General features: G+C 39.8%; 1 protein-coding gene across 1 annotated transcript in view; it reads left to right on the forward strand.

The window, feature by feature from the left end:
• The window catches only part of TESK1 (testis associated actin remodelling kinase 1), a 1,265,203-nt gene that overhangs the window by 1,247,299 nt on the left and 1,290 nt on the right, over positions 1–16,614 (forward strand). The window contains exon 10 of the mRNA XM_044076820.1: positions 13,416–16,614. This exon is cut by the window's right edge and continues 1,290 nt beyond it. Within this exon, the coding sequence (XP_043932755.1) occupies positions 13,416–14,539 (1,124 nt within the window). The 3' untranslated portion in view covers positions 14,540–16,614. The remainder of the gene's footprint in view (positions 1–13,415) is intronic.

Raw genomic sequence — 16,614 nt, forward strand, 5'->3', positions numbered from 1 at the left:
TAATAGTAGTTTTAGGTGGAATATAAATACATGACAGCATAATCTTCCTCCCTTGCCAGTAGCCCCTTAACTACCACACATCTACCATTATTGTCTTTTTTCACTGTTCTTTCACTATTAGAGCTCTTCTAGCAATTAGTATAATTATTCCCCGTTTCCTTTGTCCCAGACCTTTTGCTGAATATCCATCCTAAAAGCCTTTCTTTATCAAATTCCCATGCTCACTTCTTTCCAGCTGTAGCATTGCTGTTTGTGCTCTGAATTTCTTAATGGATCACTACTCTTATCTGTACCTGAAAGGCCATTCACATTCCAAAATAATGTGGATAATGTAGCCATTATAATATGATGTTATTATTCCCACCTATTATATATGCCAGCTTTTATAAATATCTGTTTCTAGCTTCTGTGTTACTTGCACCCACTAATGTTTGTTAGGTCGATCTTTTATACAGATGTTTTTTTTCATCTCTGTAAACCTATGTCATATTTACAAGACTTTTTATTTTAATGAAAAGTCTCACAAAACACTCTCAGAACACCCATAATATATTAACTTGAAACAAACACATAAAAACTATGTATGTATTCAAATAATGAAACTTAACCCACCTGATAGGAACAGTTGTCCCAAATCAACAGATGGTACCCACTGGCATTTCCTAACCTAAAACTAGGTTTATCTATGCTAAGGCACAGGCCTATGCTCTTACTTGCATTTATTGCTACCTGTACTTGTCTTTATTTCCCTCCCAGATGTGAAATAAACAACTTGTATGCTTTCAGAAGACATTAACTTTCAACCTTAACAAAAAGTGCACTGGCTATTTAAAAAATAAATTATACGCTGTTCTAGTAAATGGATTAAAGTATTTGGTTACCAGGAAAGCTACCATCCCTTATTTACTTCCAATCATTTCAAACTTTGTTTTTCACCAAGTTGCTTGTCTATATACCTTTTAGTTTTACAATTCCCTCAGCAAACAATGCCCACACTGATTAAGATTTATTTTGTGCACCTGTAGTCCACTTTTTTCCATGGAAACATAAGAGAATGTACAGCTGCCCTCAGCTGCAGATTTACCAACTCGTACTGGACATTTATTTGCTAAAGGAAAACTTTTTGTTTGACAAACTTTTGTATTTCCTTCTCAACCTGTTCAGCATCAAAAAATTACTTTGATCCTCTCAGAAAAAAAGTATTCTATAGACAGCAAGATGCAGCAACTTGAATTGCAGACCTCTGTCACAGCATCCCATGATAAATTTGCTTCTCTTCTGCCTGGCATACAGTGAAAAATATTTTTCCCACAAACACTCTACTGTCTTCAGTTTTAATACTTTGTCCTGTCCTTCTGCCATAGTTTTGTCGGGATCAACACTTTCTGCTGGTATGGTTGCATCTTTACTAATACAGGTCTTGACTGCCTTTTCATGGCCAGGCTTGGAACGTACACACATTGTGCACTGTCAATTAAAAAAAAAAAACCCTGGTGGGGAATACCATTCTGGTTGCTAATTTGTGCTTTCAATAAAATTAACATAGTCTGTTCCTTCCAGTTTCTCGGGTTGCTAATTTGTGCTTTCAATAAAATTAACATAGTCTGTTCCTTCCAGTTTCTCGGGTCCAGCAGAAAGTCTCAGGTTTCTCTGCATGCATTGTCTTCTAACCTTACCATTTTTGAAATGCATCTTCTTGAGCAGTCTCATGCGCTTCATTTTTCCGGGCTTTTTTTTTTTTTTTTTTTTTTTTTTTTTAGTTCATAACGCTCCTTCAGGTTTTCATTTATTTTAATCAGCTCTGAGCATATTTGATTATTTTTCCTCAATTCCTGGAAGCCATCACGTGTACCAGTGCTGAAGCTTAAAGTGTTTTTTTTTTTTTTTTTGAATAGCTGCAGCATTCTTCCCCAATCAGTGTTTTCTCTTCACCTTTTTTAGTTTGCTTTCTTGCAGGCTCTCAAAGTTTCTTCTTTGCTGGCGTCAAGGCAGTGTACTTACTAGCCAGCAACTGAATTATTAAAACTGGCAATATTACTAGCCCTTATTTCTCCTTTGTTTTTTCACATGGGAAGAGCTGAAATTATGCTGTTTCTTCAGTGTGCAAACTAGAGAGCTGAAGTGTAAATGCAATAACTTCAGAAGAGTATCTCTTTAAAGATGAAGGGTATTGTGGTGCATTTAAGTGATGCAGGTGGTGAGCAAAGACGAGCTAGCAAACCAGTAAAGGACGAGCTGAGAATTGTAGGGTGAGTTAAACGTTCTATGTAGGTGGAAGAGCATGACTTTATCATTTGAAAATGACTGGGGAAATTGCTGTTGTTTTGCTTTAAGTAGCTGCTGAGTCCCTTTGCTTGTACAAGTTAGTGTATGGGCAGTCTAAAACTGATGGTGGTCAGAGGCTATTTGTGCGACCATTCATTGTAGTAATTGGAGAGTATTTAAAAAAATAATAAAAAAACACACTGTGAGTGGTATATTTTTTATTGTGTGATACACACTATAATAAGTTGCCCAGAAGGATAATCAATAAATGCATCAGAGTGACCCAAGAATATTGATTGAAAGTGCAGCTGCTGCCCTTTACTGGTCAGACTGCAGATATGGCTGTATACAACAAATACTAAGTCCACCCTCCCTTCCACAGGATGTTTCTCAATGGGCTGCCTTTCCTGCACCCCACTGACCTTTTCATTCCACCAACATGCAAACACAATTGCCAAAAGTTCTTTCTCGATCTGAGCATACTGCATCTCAGTTTGGGTAAGAGTTCTCGATGCATAGGCAATAGGTTGATCCTCTTGTAGAATGACTGCACCAAGACCAAATTTCGAAGCATCACAAAAAAGGGTAGTGAAAGTAGTAATCCTTTTCTCATGAGGATTTTTTGTCGAGCTGAATTTGCCAAAATGAACTCTTTAAATCTAAGACAGAAAAAGTAGTTTAATTTGGCATCAAGGCTGCAACTTCGACTGTGCGCATTGATTGATGAGGTCTTTTTAGAGTTTTGTTCAAATCTCATGGGTCAATACAAACTCTGATGTCATCTGAACATTTCTTAAAAGCTACCATCATGGAAGATACCCATTCAGTTGGAGTTTCTACTGGACAAATCACACCTTGTTGCACCATTTTATCTAACTGTGCTTTAACACTGTCCTGCAATGCTACTGATACTTTAAGTGCTGGCCTGATAACTGGACTGACCTCTGGGTCTAACTTCATGGAGTACTCAACGTTTGCCTAGCTTGTCTTGGAACAGATCAGCTTAGGCAGAAAAAAATGTGCTGGGCAAAATTAGAATAGTGGTCTTATAAGCCAACATGGTGGACATCCTTATTAAAGAATGTTTGTCTAGCTTGTCTTGGAACAGATCAGCTTAGGTAGAAAAAAATGTGCTGGGCAAAATTAGAATAGTGGTCTTATAAGCCAACATGGTGGACATTCTTATTAAATGAAAGTCATCCTAAGCAACTTGAAAAGACTTCTTCACTCTTACCTACTTCTTCATAGAAAATGTAACTGCACTCTTCACCCCTTACCTCCTAGCCTCCCCTCTTCCTACTGTCCAGGCTAATCCTTTCCTTTCTAACCTTTCTTATAGTCCTTCACTATTTAGCAGTAACCTATCCCTCCTCCCACCTCATATTCTATGCCTCTCATCCTCTCCTACAAACTCTCACTTTAATATCTTACCAAATAAGTAATCAACACCTTCTCATTCAACAACTCTTACCTGCTGCTCTACTGTAAAACTCCATAATGACTGCAATTACTCATGTTTCTCTTCATTATGCTATGTAACTTTGTAATTATTGCTTTTTGTCTTGTAATGTAACTTGCTTCAAGGATCCATTTCCCCACACTGTAATGAAATGGAAATTTTTGCTATAGTTGTCAATATCTTTAGGTAACTTTTAATGTTTATATTTCTATATGCAATGTAACTTGTGTTTTGAGGAGCTTTTCTCCCCGGGCCTCCACTGAAAATGGGCTCTTGAGCCCAGTGGACCTCCCCGGTAAACAAACTGGAAATAAATAAATCCCATTTTCAAACCATCTCTGAGCCGTAATAATGACTGGATGTGCCTCTTGACCACATAAAATAATAAGTCGTGGCTTCTTCCAGCAGAGTAACATGAAAGCACTACTGAGACTTCAGTTTGAATTTCTTCACCTCCATAAGCAACAAGCTTTGCACACTTTGCCAAATCAAGCCGTTCACCTTTACGCATTCTAGCAAATGTTTCTGCTGACATAACATTGGACTTGGAACCTGTGTCAGCTTTGAGCTCTTTGGATTTGCCATTTATCAGAACAGTACAAAATACTTCATTCTTGACCCTTAAAACTGCTACATTAACTGTTTCATGAAGCACTGACACGCCACCAGCATAAAGAGTAGGGTTGCCACTGTCTATCTGATCAACTCGTTTCTTAAAATTTTCCCTTTAGATAAAAGAATTTGGGCCTTTTGATTTACAGAACCTTTTGATTTACAGAACCTTTTAAAATGATTCTATTTATTGCATTTGTGGCATTGTTGACCAAAAGCTAAACACTTTTTCCTTTTAGATTAATGGCTTCCACCACAATTACAACAGTTAGCAATGAAAGTAGATTGGGGCCCATGCTTTGAGTTTGCTGACTCACTCTTATGCTTCACTGAGACTGCGTGATTTCGAGGTTTACTAGTGAGTGCTGCAGGGGTTACAATTTCTGCGGTGTGCTTGGGCCTGTTTCTTTTAACCACGTGCTGCATGCTGTCAACATGAGCTTTATCACTGTGCCTTCTAGAGCTGCTCTCATTTGTAAGCATATTTGTGTGCTATTCTCTAAGCTCATATATCTGACCAATCTCTATGGCCTTATTCAAAGTTAAATCACTGTAACAAAGCAAAATCTTTCTCACAGCAACATCTTTTAAGCCACACACAAGTCTGTCCTTTATCAGCTCATTCCTTAAGTCACCAAATTTACACAGCTTTATTTCTCAGGTCAATTATATATATATAGGTTCATAGGTGTGTACTAGGCTAATGGCCCTGGAGCCTTTACAAGCCTAGCCCATAGAATTACCCTGGCATAGTGCCACCCGACCTTAGTTCCCAGAGTGTCTGTCGAGTAGAGCCACTGGAGTGATCCCCGGGGTGAATTTTCTATTTCCCATCCACTCATCAAGATTTCTCTTGAAGAGGGCCAGTGTGGCACTCCGCTTGACATGTGTGGGAAGTCTGTTCCATAGCATTGGCAGTCTCTGGGTTCAGAACCTGTCCCTCCAGCTTGTTCTGTTGATTGTGGTAATGAGGTTGAGGTCCCTGGAGTTGTAGTGTGGATGGATTGGGATTTCTTTAGATGTAGCATTTCTAACAGAGCTGGGTTAGACATGGCTTTGCAAGTCAAGCAGCGATTGCTTCTAAGTAGGCGATATGAGACTGAGAATAGTTGAAGCTTTTTGAGTCTGTCCATATAGGACAAGTGTTTAAGGCCCAGGATCCTCTTTGTGAAGTACTTTTGCGACCTCTCCAGTTGTTGCAAGTGTCTAGTGAGGTACATGCCAAATGGGGCATTGTACTCGATGATTGGCCTAATGAGGGAAAAGTAGAGGGAGACAATGACCTCTTTCTTCTTGGATGCAAAACCCTTAGTAATGAGATGGTCATACAGAAGGACTTTCTGACCACAGTGGCAGTGTGGTGGTCAAAAGAGAGGTTGCTGTCAACCTGTGTTCCCAGATCTCTTATAATGCCTTCTGTGTTCAGTGAACTACCATCGATGTGGTAATTCATGGGAACTGGGTTTTTCCCAAAGGGGATGATGACACATTTTTTGGCGATGAGCTTAAGGCCATGGTTCTGACAGTAGTTGTTGGTCTCAGTGAGGCCTTTCTGTAGGATGTCAACATCACTTGGGGAGTTAATTATGGCTCCCAACTTGCAATCATCTGTGAACTTTGTCAGCCAGAGTCCCTTCGTGTTGGCCTGGACTTCAGAGAAGTAGATACCAAACAGGAGATGACCCAGGACCAAACCCTGTGGGACTCCACTCCTAACTAGTCGGCAGTCTGACTTGGAGTCAGCTACTTTCACCCTGTGGGTTCTATCTGTGAGCCAGTTTACAACCCACCTAGTGATGTAGGGGTTGATGCCTAGCTTATTGAGTTTTTCTATGATTCCTAAGTGTGGAATGGTATCAAAGGTCTTGGGCAGATCAAGGTATGCTGTATGAACTACCTTGCCTTCATCCACAGCTCTGGTGACTGATTCAGTGAAGTCAACCAGGTTGAGCAGGCATGATCTACCCTTCACATTAATGAACTGTGTGGGATCCAGAGTTTGGAGAGTCCCTGTATCCTTGTTTATTAGGTCCATGATGATGCGTTCCATAGCTTTGCATATCAAACTCAGGCTAATGGGGCAATAATTCCCAGCATCTGTAGTCGCTCCTCCTTTGTGGAGAGGGCTAACTGTAGCATTGCGCCATTCTGTAGGGACAAATCCTGAGGTGAGGCTGTGATTGAACAGGGCACATAGGTGAGGTGCCAGTTCACTCTGTAGTTCATGTAGAACACAGTCAGGGATATTATCAGGTCGCATAGAAGCTGTATTCTTGGCCTTTGACAGTGCTGTTTTAACTTGTGCAGCAGTAATACTGGGTGCCTGGCAATCTACTGGTATTGTGATTGGTCCTTTGGTGGGGGAAAGAGGGGGAAAGTTGGAACTGAATCTGTCGGCCAGTATATTGGCAATATCTGTTGGGCTCTGTATAGGAGGTGCCATTGTGCAATAGCTCCCAACGAATCTTGGTATTGCCAGGGAGATCCTTTACATAACTCAAGAAGGCCTTGTGGTTGTCTTTACTATCTGCTGCAATTCTGTTTTCATAGCTAGCTTTAGAGGATTTGATGAGGGATCTCAACTTTTTGTTGAGGCTGATAAGGGAGTTTTTCCGTCTTGGGACTTCACCTTATTCCACATCAGTTCCTCTTCCTGTTGTAGAGTTTGTTTATGGCAGGGGACCACCAGATTAGCTTCCTTTTTTTGGTGGAGAGTGTCTTGGTTCTATTGGGTATGGCGAGATCCATGCATTTGTGTACGTGTTCGTACAGGGCATTATTGTATGATTCGGCAGTCATGCAGCTGTTCTCTAATTGTATGGGTGCCGTGAAGTTAGCCACCTCTGTTTTTAGGAGCCCAAAGTTAGCTTTGGAGAAGTTTTTCATAGGTTCATTAATTAGTACTAAGCTAACTGTCCTTGCGAGCCATTTTAAGCCTAGCCAGTTATCCCTTGTGAGACTTAAGCCCTGCACCTTGTGTTTGTAAGGCAAACACCTTAACCATTAGGCCAACCTCCCTCTACCTCTCGCATGCGAAGCAAGTGGTTACCTTTGCGGGGGGGGGGTGTCGATTTCCAAGGAGATTAGTTTGTGGTCGGATCTAACCAGGGAGGAGTTGACTATTGGAGTAGAGCAGTGGTCGCCCATGTTAATAATGACCAGGTCAAGGATGTTGCTACCTCTAGTGGGGATAAGAATGAGCTGGTCCAGGGCATTCGAATTAATGAATTCCAGGAAACGTTGGGCAAGTGTATTGGTACCTGAGTAGTTTTCCGAGTTAATGGAGGGGTAGTTGAAGTCGCCCAATATGAGAGTGTTAGGTGGACCCTGATATTCTCTAGGGTGCTTAGGAACATGGAGTGTGAGTCTTGGAACATGGTTGGGGACCTGTAGCAGGCTATGACCTGAATTGCTGTCTTATCCAATGTTAGCTGCACCTGAAGTATCTCTGATGCATTATGTTGGGCTACTAGTCTGGAGGTGTGGGCATCCTTTATGAATATGGAAACACCACCGCCTTTGGAACTTCGGTCCAAATTCCAGGGCTAAAAGTTGTGGAATGAGTTATAGCCTGGTGGTGCAGGGGTGTTTTCTGTTGCCTTGAACCAGGTCTCTGTTACAGCACAAATGTCGATGTTCTCCATTTTAAGGAGTGCTTCGAGCGAGTGCATTTTGAGATTTAGACTTCTACCGTTGAGCAGCATGACCCTCAGATTGCTTTTGTTTGTAGCTGTTATGGTGGTAAATTGGTGTTTGGAACATCACCTAAAAAAAGGCAGTATAGGGGTGGCAAGAGCCTTGGCCAGTTTCTGGAAGCCCAGGGGTGACAGATGCAGGCCATCTCTGACAAAGCATCGAGCTCTGTCAGTCATGTCATCCCAGGCAGACAGATACTCGATCCCCTTAGAATAACACCAGAAACTTAGCCAGTTGTTGAAATCGGTCATTTTCTGCTTGTATTGTGGTGTAATTCTGGGTGATGATAAGAGGCGGCTCAGGGCTATGGTCATACCTGCCTGGGCTCCATAATCCAAGAGCTCCTCCCTGTAATCCAGGGAGGTACATCGCAGGTCATTCACACCCACATGTACAATGACAGAGTCATATTTGTACCAGTTGTTGAGGGACCTGAGTGCATGCGTTATGTGGTGGATCCTGGCACCTGACATGCAGCTGTTACGTTCTTCTTATTCAACCTAGTGAGTGGGACATCAGTGTGCCTCACTATCGAGTCACCTATGACTAGTGTGTTGGGCATGCTGTTTTGCCTTAGGGGCTTTGGTTGAGTGGCAAACTGTTTAGGAGGTTTATGTGTTTTGTGATTAGTGTTGTGTTTTGGTGGGAAAACCTGCAAAGGTTTCACCAGGCTTTTGATCTCTTGTGTAAATTAAGTGTTTTTCCATTGTAACATTTGTCTGGGGGTTACACATTTCTCAAAATTTACATTTTAGGCACTCAGGGTCCTCCTGTGACTCAGCCAATATAACAGTTTTCCCCTCTCTCCACCAGCATAGACAGCAGGTGCATACACAAGTGAGCATTCTATTTCTATGACTGTTGACCCAGCTAAAATTAAGCAGAATAAATGCCTTTGCACTGTCATCTTTCTCAGAAAATGCAGCCTGTATGAAAATGTTGTACTCTTGCTCAAACACCCTCCTGTCCTCGGCAGTATTACTGTCAAATACAATTGCACTGGGTTTTCGAAATCCATCTGCCATGCCCAAAAAGTGTAGACAAATACACTGCAAATATGGCCTTTGTAATTATGTATGAACAAACTGTTCTGTGAGCTTGTAACAACATTCAAATGCACAATAAACTGTCTGAAATACATTACGAAATATGCTCTGTAATGATTGTACTCTGTGAAATATGCCTTATAATGGTTGTACTTTGCAAAATAACTTTAACATGCACAAACATGCAAGCACTTTATACACTTCTGATAACTAGGATATATTTGCTTAATACAAAAAATGCATGTGTTTTGTTAAAATGCTGTTGTTTCCCTTTATTTTACTCGTTTTTTTTGCAATATAGACTTTATTTCAAACTTTTCCTGTAGTAATTTGTGTATTTTATCAATATTGTACATATGTTTATGCAAAAAATATTTAGAGCGTTCTGTATTCCTCGTTTCATATTATGTGAAAAGAAATAGCGCTGAGCACATTTTAATATCTAAAATTAATTTCTGACCTGTTTTGCAAAATATGCACATTTTGGGATGATTCAATCTTGTATATTAGCTGCGCATCTCTCAGTCTTGCTTCTGGATCCCATTCTAACACTATGTCCTTTAGACATGCCGCTTCTGACATCATGTCCTTTGGACATCCCACTTCTGGCACCATGTCACTCGTTCGTCTCTAATACATAAAGCAAGAAGGCTTGGGGTTTGTTCAGATACTTTATTATATACAAACACATCAGGATGGATAGCAGCAGCTCTAAATATGAACAAACAAGTTAACAGACAGAGTTTACATACATACATGCTTACATTCAACAGCTAACTACAGAATGGCAGTCTGACTTGCACGTGCTCAATGTTTATACACTTGTGCAAGCCCTTGGATAACTTCTTAATACAACAGAGCTAGATAGAAAATATTAATCCTTTTCTCATGGTACCTTCAAGGGGCAGTTATCTGAGATAGACTTCAATGAAAAATGGGTCAGATTCTCTAGGTTACCAGGTAAAGCAGACTCAATGTCTTATTTGATAACCTCTGTTAGGAATTCAATATAGAACATGCCACTTTACAGGCTACTCGTGAAGTGAGAAAGATTGTTTTCAAAACACATTCTCCAAAAGTATTCTTGAAATTCCTTCTCCTAGGAAAGAACAAATCCATGTTGTTAGCTGCTTCAGTGATGTTTGGTATAATAATTTTAAGGTGTTTTCCTAACAGATGCAAGGTACAGAGTTTGATTCTCACCTTTGGAAAGCATGGTTATTAGCCTAGTAATTATTTATGAACATAAGTATACCAACAGATATTTGCCTTGGCAGCTCCAGAAATTAAAGAAATATAACATAAGTGTGTAATCTAGCTATTCACATGAAATTCTTAACAGAAACTAAGCACTGCTTTGGACTTGAAACATTTAGAATTCTCCTGTGGTGCTAGTGACTAATACTGTACTAGACAGATAGGAGGTTCATTTCTCACCGTGGTAATCTTGTGTGTCTATGTCTATGGGGAGGTCTAGTAATAGGTAAGCAGTGCCTCAATGTCAAATGTGGTGTGACCACTTCCACTGAGAGTACATTTCCCAAATTAACATATCCTCCCACATATCATAATACCCTCTCCTAATAAATACCCATGATACACAGGGACACAATTGGATTGTAGTGCACAGCTATTCTTGTAAAGACCTAGCTCGTATATACCTGTAAACCTACTTGATTATGGTATTCAAGGAGGACATTGTTTTGATGGGGAAAAAGGAAAATTTGTCAGAATTAAAACAATGGTACATAGTATTGTTGTAGGAGAAACCCTTCTCATGTGCAATGGTCTTGGCAGTGGAAGCTTCCTACTTACATTTTTCTTGGAACTCACAACTGGTGGTCCAAAATGGAACATCCTTTGGACAGTTTGTGTTCACAGGTAACAGCTCCTTTATTGAAGAAGGTGAAATTTGCCAAGTCCCTCACAGGAAAAAAACTTCATATGGAGAGCAGAGGAATAGAAGAGCTCATTCAGACAAAAATTCACTGTAGCTTGTGGTCACCTGCCAAAGAGCAACTGGCCAACTACCTTACTTAAAAAGGGACGCATCCCCCCTTTTGCTTTTCAGTGAAGGGACATGGTACAAGTGGGCTTAAAATGCAGAAAGGGAGATTGTGTGCCATTATTTCTTTGGCTTGTAGCTGTGCAGTGTTTTTAGCATTGTAGTTCCAGCTGCTTCATGTATACACATGTACTGCTGTGTGTGTTGCCTTTAACTGGCTATTCATCTGTAAAAAAAAAATGGTTGATCTTAAAGATTGTACTGTGTGCCATGTTAGCTCTGAGTAGAAATTTGAGTCCTCAATCCCGTTTTTTCATGAATGGTCATTGCGTATTGTAGCAGCTGCAGGATCCTGTGACATTATTATAGCTTCAACACATAGATTAAAGATAACTTGGCTCTTGAATACTTTCATAATTACCTTGATCCAGTCTAAAGTCCAAATGTAAATCATCCCGTAACATTCAAACACCTTTTAAGTGTGTGTAATTTCTAATGGCAATAAACGTAAGTTGGTGACCTTCTCAGTTTTCCACTGATGTAAGTTTTCCTTTGTCCCATATTCCTTTTTTCTGTTTTTGAACTCTTGATGTAACTAGTGTTTAAAGAAATGCATTCTGTGTTTTGCTGTGTAATTTTCTATTAATATGACATATTTTAATGTATGTTGTGCATTCAGACTATATTTGATTTATGTTTGAGACTGAACGCTCTCATTTTTTTTCTTGAGGGGGTGGTTAGTCCCTTTAGGCCTGTGGCCTCTCTTCAAGGGATCCCCAAGATGGTTGACTAGGGAAAATATGGCCAGTGCATCAGGGAACATCCCCTACAGTTTGTCTGATAAATGCTTTTTGGATGATCTTTTACATTCATTTTGAGCAGACCTTTTTCATTATCTGAGTTGAGTGCCCCTTCAAGACGTAAGGTGCATTTCTTTTCTAGATCTGATAAAGATCTTCAAGCATGAAAGCTCTTCTAGAACTTTCTGTGCAGTAAGAGATTACTATCTGTAAAGTGCACCTAGGTTTTATTTGTATGTCATGCCCTTACAACAAGTTTTGTATATCTTACTTGGTAATGCATGTATCATTAGTGTGCAGAAGGCACTGATGGTCACTTTGCAGAAGGCAAGTGAAAATCTGTAGTGTGCCTTCAGACCTTTGGTGTTAAGTGGGTAGATATGAGAGCTACTAAAATATTGCTTCATTATATTAGAGTGGATACCATGATGTCTGTGCTCTTCGATCCTTATTTGGCTTTAATTCTGAAGAGAAGGACTGTGCTTCCAGCATACAGCTCTCCTCATTCCCCCCATTTTGGGGGGAGGCTAGAGTTCATGCAAATAAAACCACCTATGATAAATGGAGGTAGTACTGAATGCATGACAATGCATAAGAGGGCTTACAGGACAATGCAACAGTATTGGTATGATATGTCAGACTACATATAAAGGGAAAAATGAGTAGAGAACAAGTTTTTGTGAAGCCCCGGTTTTGTTCTAATGCACCACACATGCTAAGCTGTATGGTGATTGTACTGATGGCAGGAAGGCTGCATCTCTTAGAAGGGGACAAATCCCACGGAGAGAAGGCTGGGCAGTCTAGACAGATATTTATTGCCTGTGGGTCAAACAGATGCTACAGGGCAGGTTTAAGAAACTTATGGTAAAAGCTGTAGAAGGGACAACAAAAAGTGAGCTTATCCAAAATAGGGGGGGGGGCACAAACAAAAATACATATGGGGGTGTGGTCTAATCAAGGAAAGAGAAGTTGTGACACAAATCTGAGGAGCACTAGAGGCAGTTGGAATAATTAATTATTTTCTAAACAATATTTCAGAACTACATGGGAAAAAAAGGGTTGTTTCATCTCAACATCTGCATTGAAGATGCATTGGTAAGTATTATGTGTAACAGTAACAATGTATTTTCAGGTGTAATTCACACTGATAACCAGACTTCAGCTGCACTCTGCCTTAAGCCTCATAACTCACCACTTCGGGAGTGAGGTTGACCTCCTCTCCAGACGCACTTCAAGTGAAGTTGTATTATCTGCACTTTGGAAGGTGCTAATAGTTAACTGCCTTCTGTGCCACCATGATGTAATTTCTGTCTGTTGCGGAAGTGTTAAGAAATTAAATTGGTGGAAAGCAAGTAAGCTCTTACATTTTAGATGTACTTTTAAGATAGATATTTCAGTGCCACATTATATATCTTTTACATGTTAATTATGCACCATAGTTATTTTTCAAAAATGTTTACTGTAACAGAGATGTAGTCGTACATACCAGAGTATGAAGGCATTGTTGTAATACTTTTTTTTTTCCTCTGTAGGGGAAATAATCGGTACCGTTGTGCAGAAGGAAGAACAATTGTGGAGCAATCTCCGACCACACCGTGACCAGAGACTTTCCCGCAGCCAGTCAGACATGTTCCCTCCAAAGTCTCCTACAGTGTTAAGAGTTCGGGATCCATATGGCAGTCCAAAGACGCTTGTTCGTGCAAATCCATTTTCAGATAGAGAGGACCTGAAAGGCGGAAAGATCAAGTTCTATGATACTCCTAGCAAGTCTGTAATCTCCCTTACATTTGACTTGCCACACCCAAATTCATACCAGGTGACATCACCTGTGACCCCTGAACCTATGATGGAGTTCAGATACCCACCACCTGAACCTGTGGTCCTCACTCGGAAGTGCAAGTCGCTTCCAGCTTCACCCAACCTTCCTCGCAATCAGAACTTTATGTCAGATTTAGATCAGTCTTGGGGACCAGGTTGGGAAAGAAGAGACAGTCCAGAAAGCCAACATAAAGCTAGCAATAAAAACTTGGAACATGGTGGTAGTTTGCTTCCTGCACTGGAGTCTGTAGAGAAAGCTGAGGATTTATATTCTCCAAAGTCCAGTGATGTGGAACCAATGGACTGCAGCATCAGCCCTGACAGCACTGCTGGGGACATTTTTTCTGAGGGACCACTGAAACCATTCACAAATGGAAACCTTACAACTATTTCCTCTTCAGCAAGTCACTGGAATACAGAATCTGATACTATCAGCAGGCTGGCCTACAATAATAACAATGTTGTTGTGAGTAAGCCAAGTAGGTGGTATAGATTTGATTGTCCTGTGGCAGAAAGAAATATGGGGTGTAACTTTTCAGAGATCAGCATTCCAAACTCTGTGACATTTGAGAGACCAGAAAATGCAAGCACCTTCCAGCTGAACAACTCCACCTCAGTGCTTGACCAGGAAGAAGTCATTTCTTGTCCAGGCTGTTGCTTGGGTAGTCTCAGCTTCTCCTCTGTGTGTTTCCGGCCATCATCAAACTCATCCGGTTACCAAAACCTGAACTGTGAGTCCAAAACCTTGATTTGCAGAAGTAAGGAGAAATCCAAAGGACCCATAAGTTCTGGGCCCCAGGCTGAGCCCAGTTTAAAATTACCTGAAGCACAGTCTTAGCTGAACTGAGCAAGGAACTGGTTTCTTCAAGAAAGATATAAAAAAGCACTTTGTACTGCTGAAAAGTGTTTGTTGGGACAGCTCCGTTAGTCACTGTTCTTTCAAAGTTGTCAAAGCATCATTAAGTTGTCGACTTAAAAGTTGTGAAGCAGTTTCCATGCCCAATATTACTCATCTTGCCAGACCATAGGTCCTAGAAGTTGGTGGGCTGCACAACAGATATTTTAAAATGATGTACCTTAATTGCTCTGCTCTTAAAACATAAATGTATTCATTTTTTTTTTGGGGGGGGGGGCTGCATACAGTAGAACGAAGCAGCATTTATATTTCTTGTTGTTTTCATTTTACACACATTTGTGAAGTGTCATTTAAACTGAGAAGCAAGGTTGTGTGTGTCAAACAGCAATAATTTTAGAATGTGTGGTTTCATTAAAAGCGAAATACGCTCTGAATTCATTAATTGTGTGTGGGAGGTGGATGCAGACAGAAAATGGTTAAAGATTTTAAAGTTTCTGATCTCTATAAATTAGTTCAGCAAATGTAGCGACAGTTAATCAGATCACAGCTTTGTGAGTGTGATTTGACAAGACTGTCTCTTCAAAAGTATTTTCTTGAAAAACATTGGTTGGAGGATATATATATATTTTTTTTTTTGAAGTGGCATTGCCCCCTACCTCTCCCAAACAGGGGTTTCTAATTCTCACTCCAGCATCCTGTAAGTATAACTAATTCAGTCTATGAATTCAAAACATATGTGTAGATTTGCAGCACTCTATGGGAAAGAAGATTTTTTTTATTAAAACTGTCCTTCGCTTTCAGACAATGTTTCATCGAATCACAACTCTTGTGATTCAACCACTTTCTGTTTGCCTTGTTAAATTAACACCTTTTGGTAATCTTTAATTTAAAAATAAATGTAGTACGTAATGTACAGCAGTGAAAAGGCTTTAATTTAAAAATAAATGTAGTACGTAATGTACAGCAGTGGAAAAGAAGAAATTTTTACAGATATGATGGAGGAAACCATTTCAGTACATTTATTTGTCCATGTACATTTAATTCAACTTTAGTTCCCTGAATAGTGTCCATTGTAACTTAACACGTGGCATACAGATGTGGTGTCTCTATTTGCGTAATCAGTTTGGGCATTTAAAGTAAGTATTGGGGAAAGAAACACTGATAGGCCAGCATGCTTCTCTTGTCAGGTCTGGTACCACATTGAGTACCACTGCACTCTTGCATTTAAGAGGAAAATTCATTGGAAAGCTTTTACAGTTTTAGTTATTACACACAAAAACGTAAATTTATTTTAATCAGTATGAGTTTTGAAATTGTGAAAAATTTAGAAGTTTGTATGTTATTTCATTGTACTGTTAGAGAGGAAATCTAACTTTCACAAGTTAAAGTGAAACTTTCCAAATGGAAAAGCAAGCAGAAAATTTATTTTGAGTTGATTTTCCTCATAATGCATTTGCATCATACATTGTGAATTACTACCATAGGATTGACAAAAGTCCCCCCCACACACAAATTTGTTTATTTCTTGAACAAAGGGGTTTTCTTTTTCATCCTTTCTTTTCTTATTAAAGTGTAAAATATTTGCACGTAGAAGCCCACATAGTATAACAATCACATAGTCACATTAGTTTTTTCTCACAGCTGGCACATGAACTGCTTAAGCATTCTTACAGTACCTTTTCCCCCACAGCTGACGTGTACTGTATTTGACAGATTTTTTTTTTTTAATTTAATATTTCCTACAACTGACATGGGGGGTTTTCACTTTCACCTTGTTTTCTTATTGAAGTGCAAAATGTTTGTGCACAGAAACTCACATAGTAAAACAATCACACAGTCACATTGGAAGTTTTTCCCCCACAGCTGGCACATGCACTGCCCCAAGCATGTTTTTACAGTACTTTGTCCCCCCAACCCCCCACAGGTGACGTAGTATGTACAAGAGTTTTTTTTTTTGTTGAATTTAATATTTCCCACAGCTGACACATGAAGTGCACATATTGAAGAACAGCTGTATGAAACAGATGTTAAATAATTGGTAAAACAAACGGTTACAG

This window comes from Protopterus annectens, chromosome 1.part1, assembly GCF_019279795.1.
Source record: "Protopterus annectens isolate FY-2018-M chromosome 1.part1, PAN1.0, whole genome shotgun sequence".
NCBI lineage: Eukaryota > Metazoa > Chordata > Ceratodontiformes > Protopteridae > Protopterus > Protopterus annectens.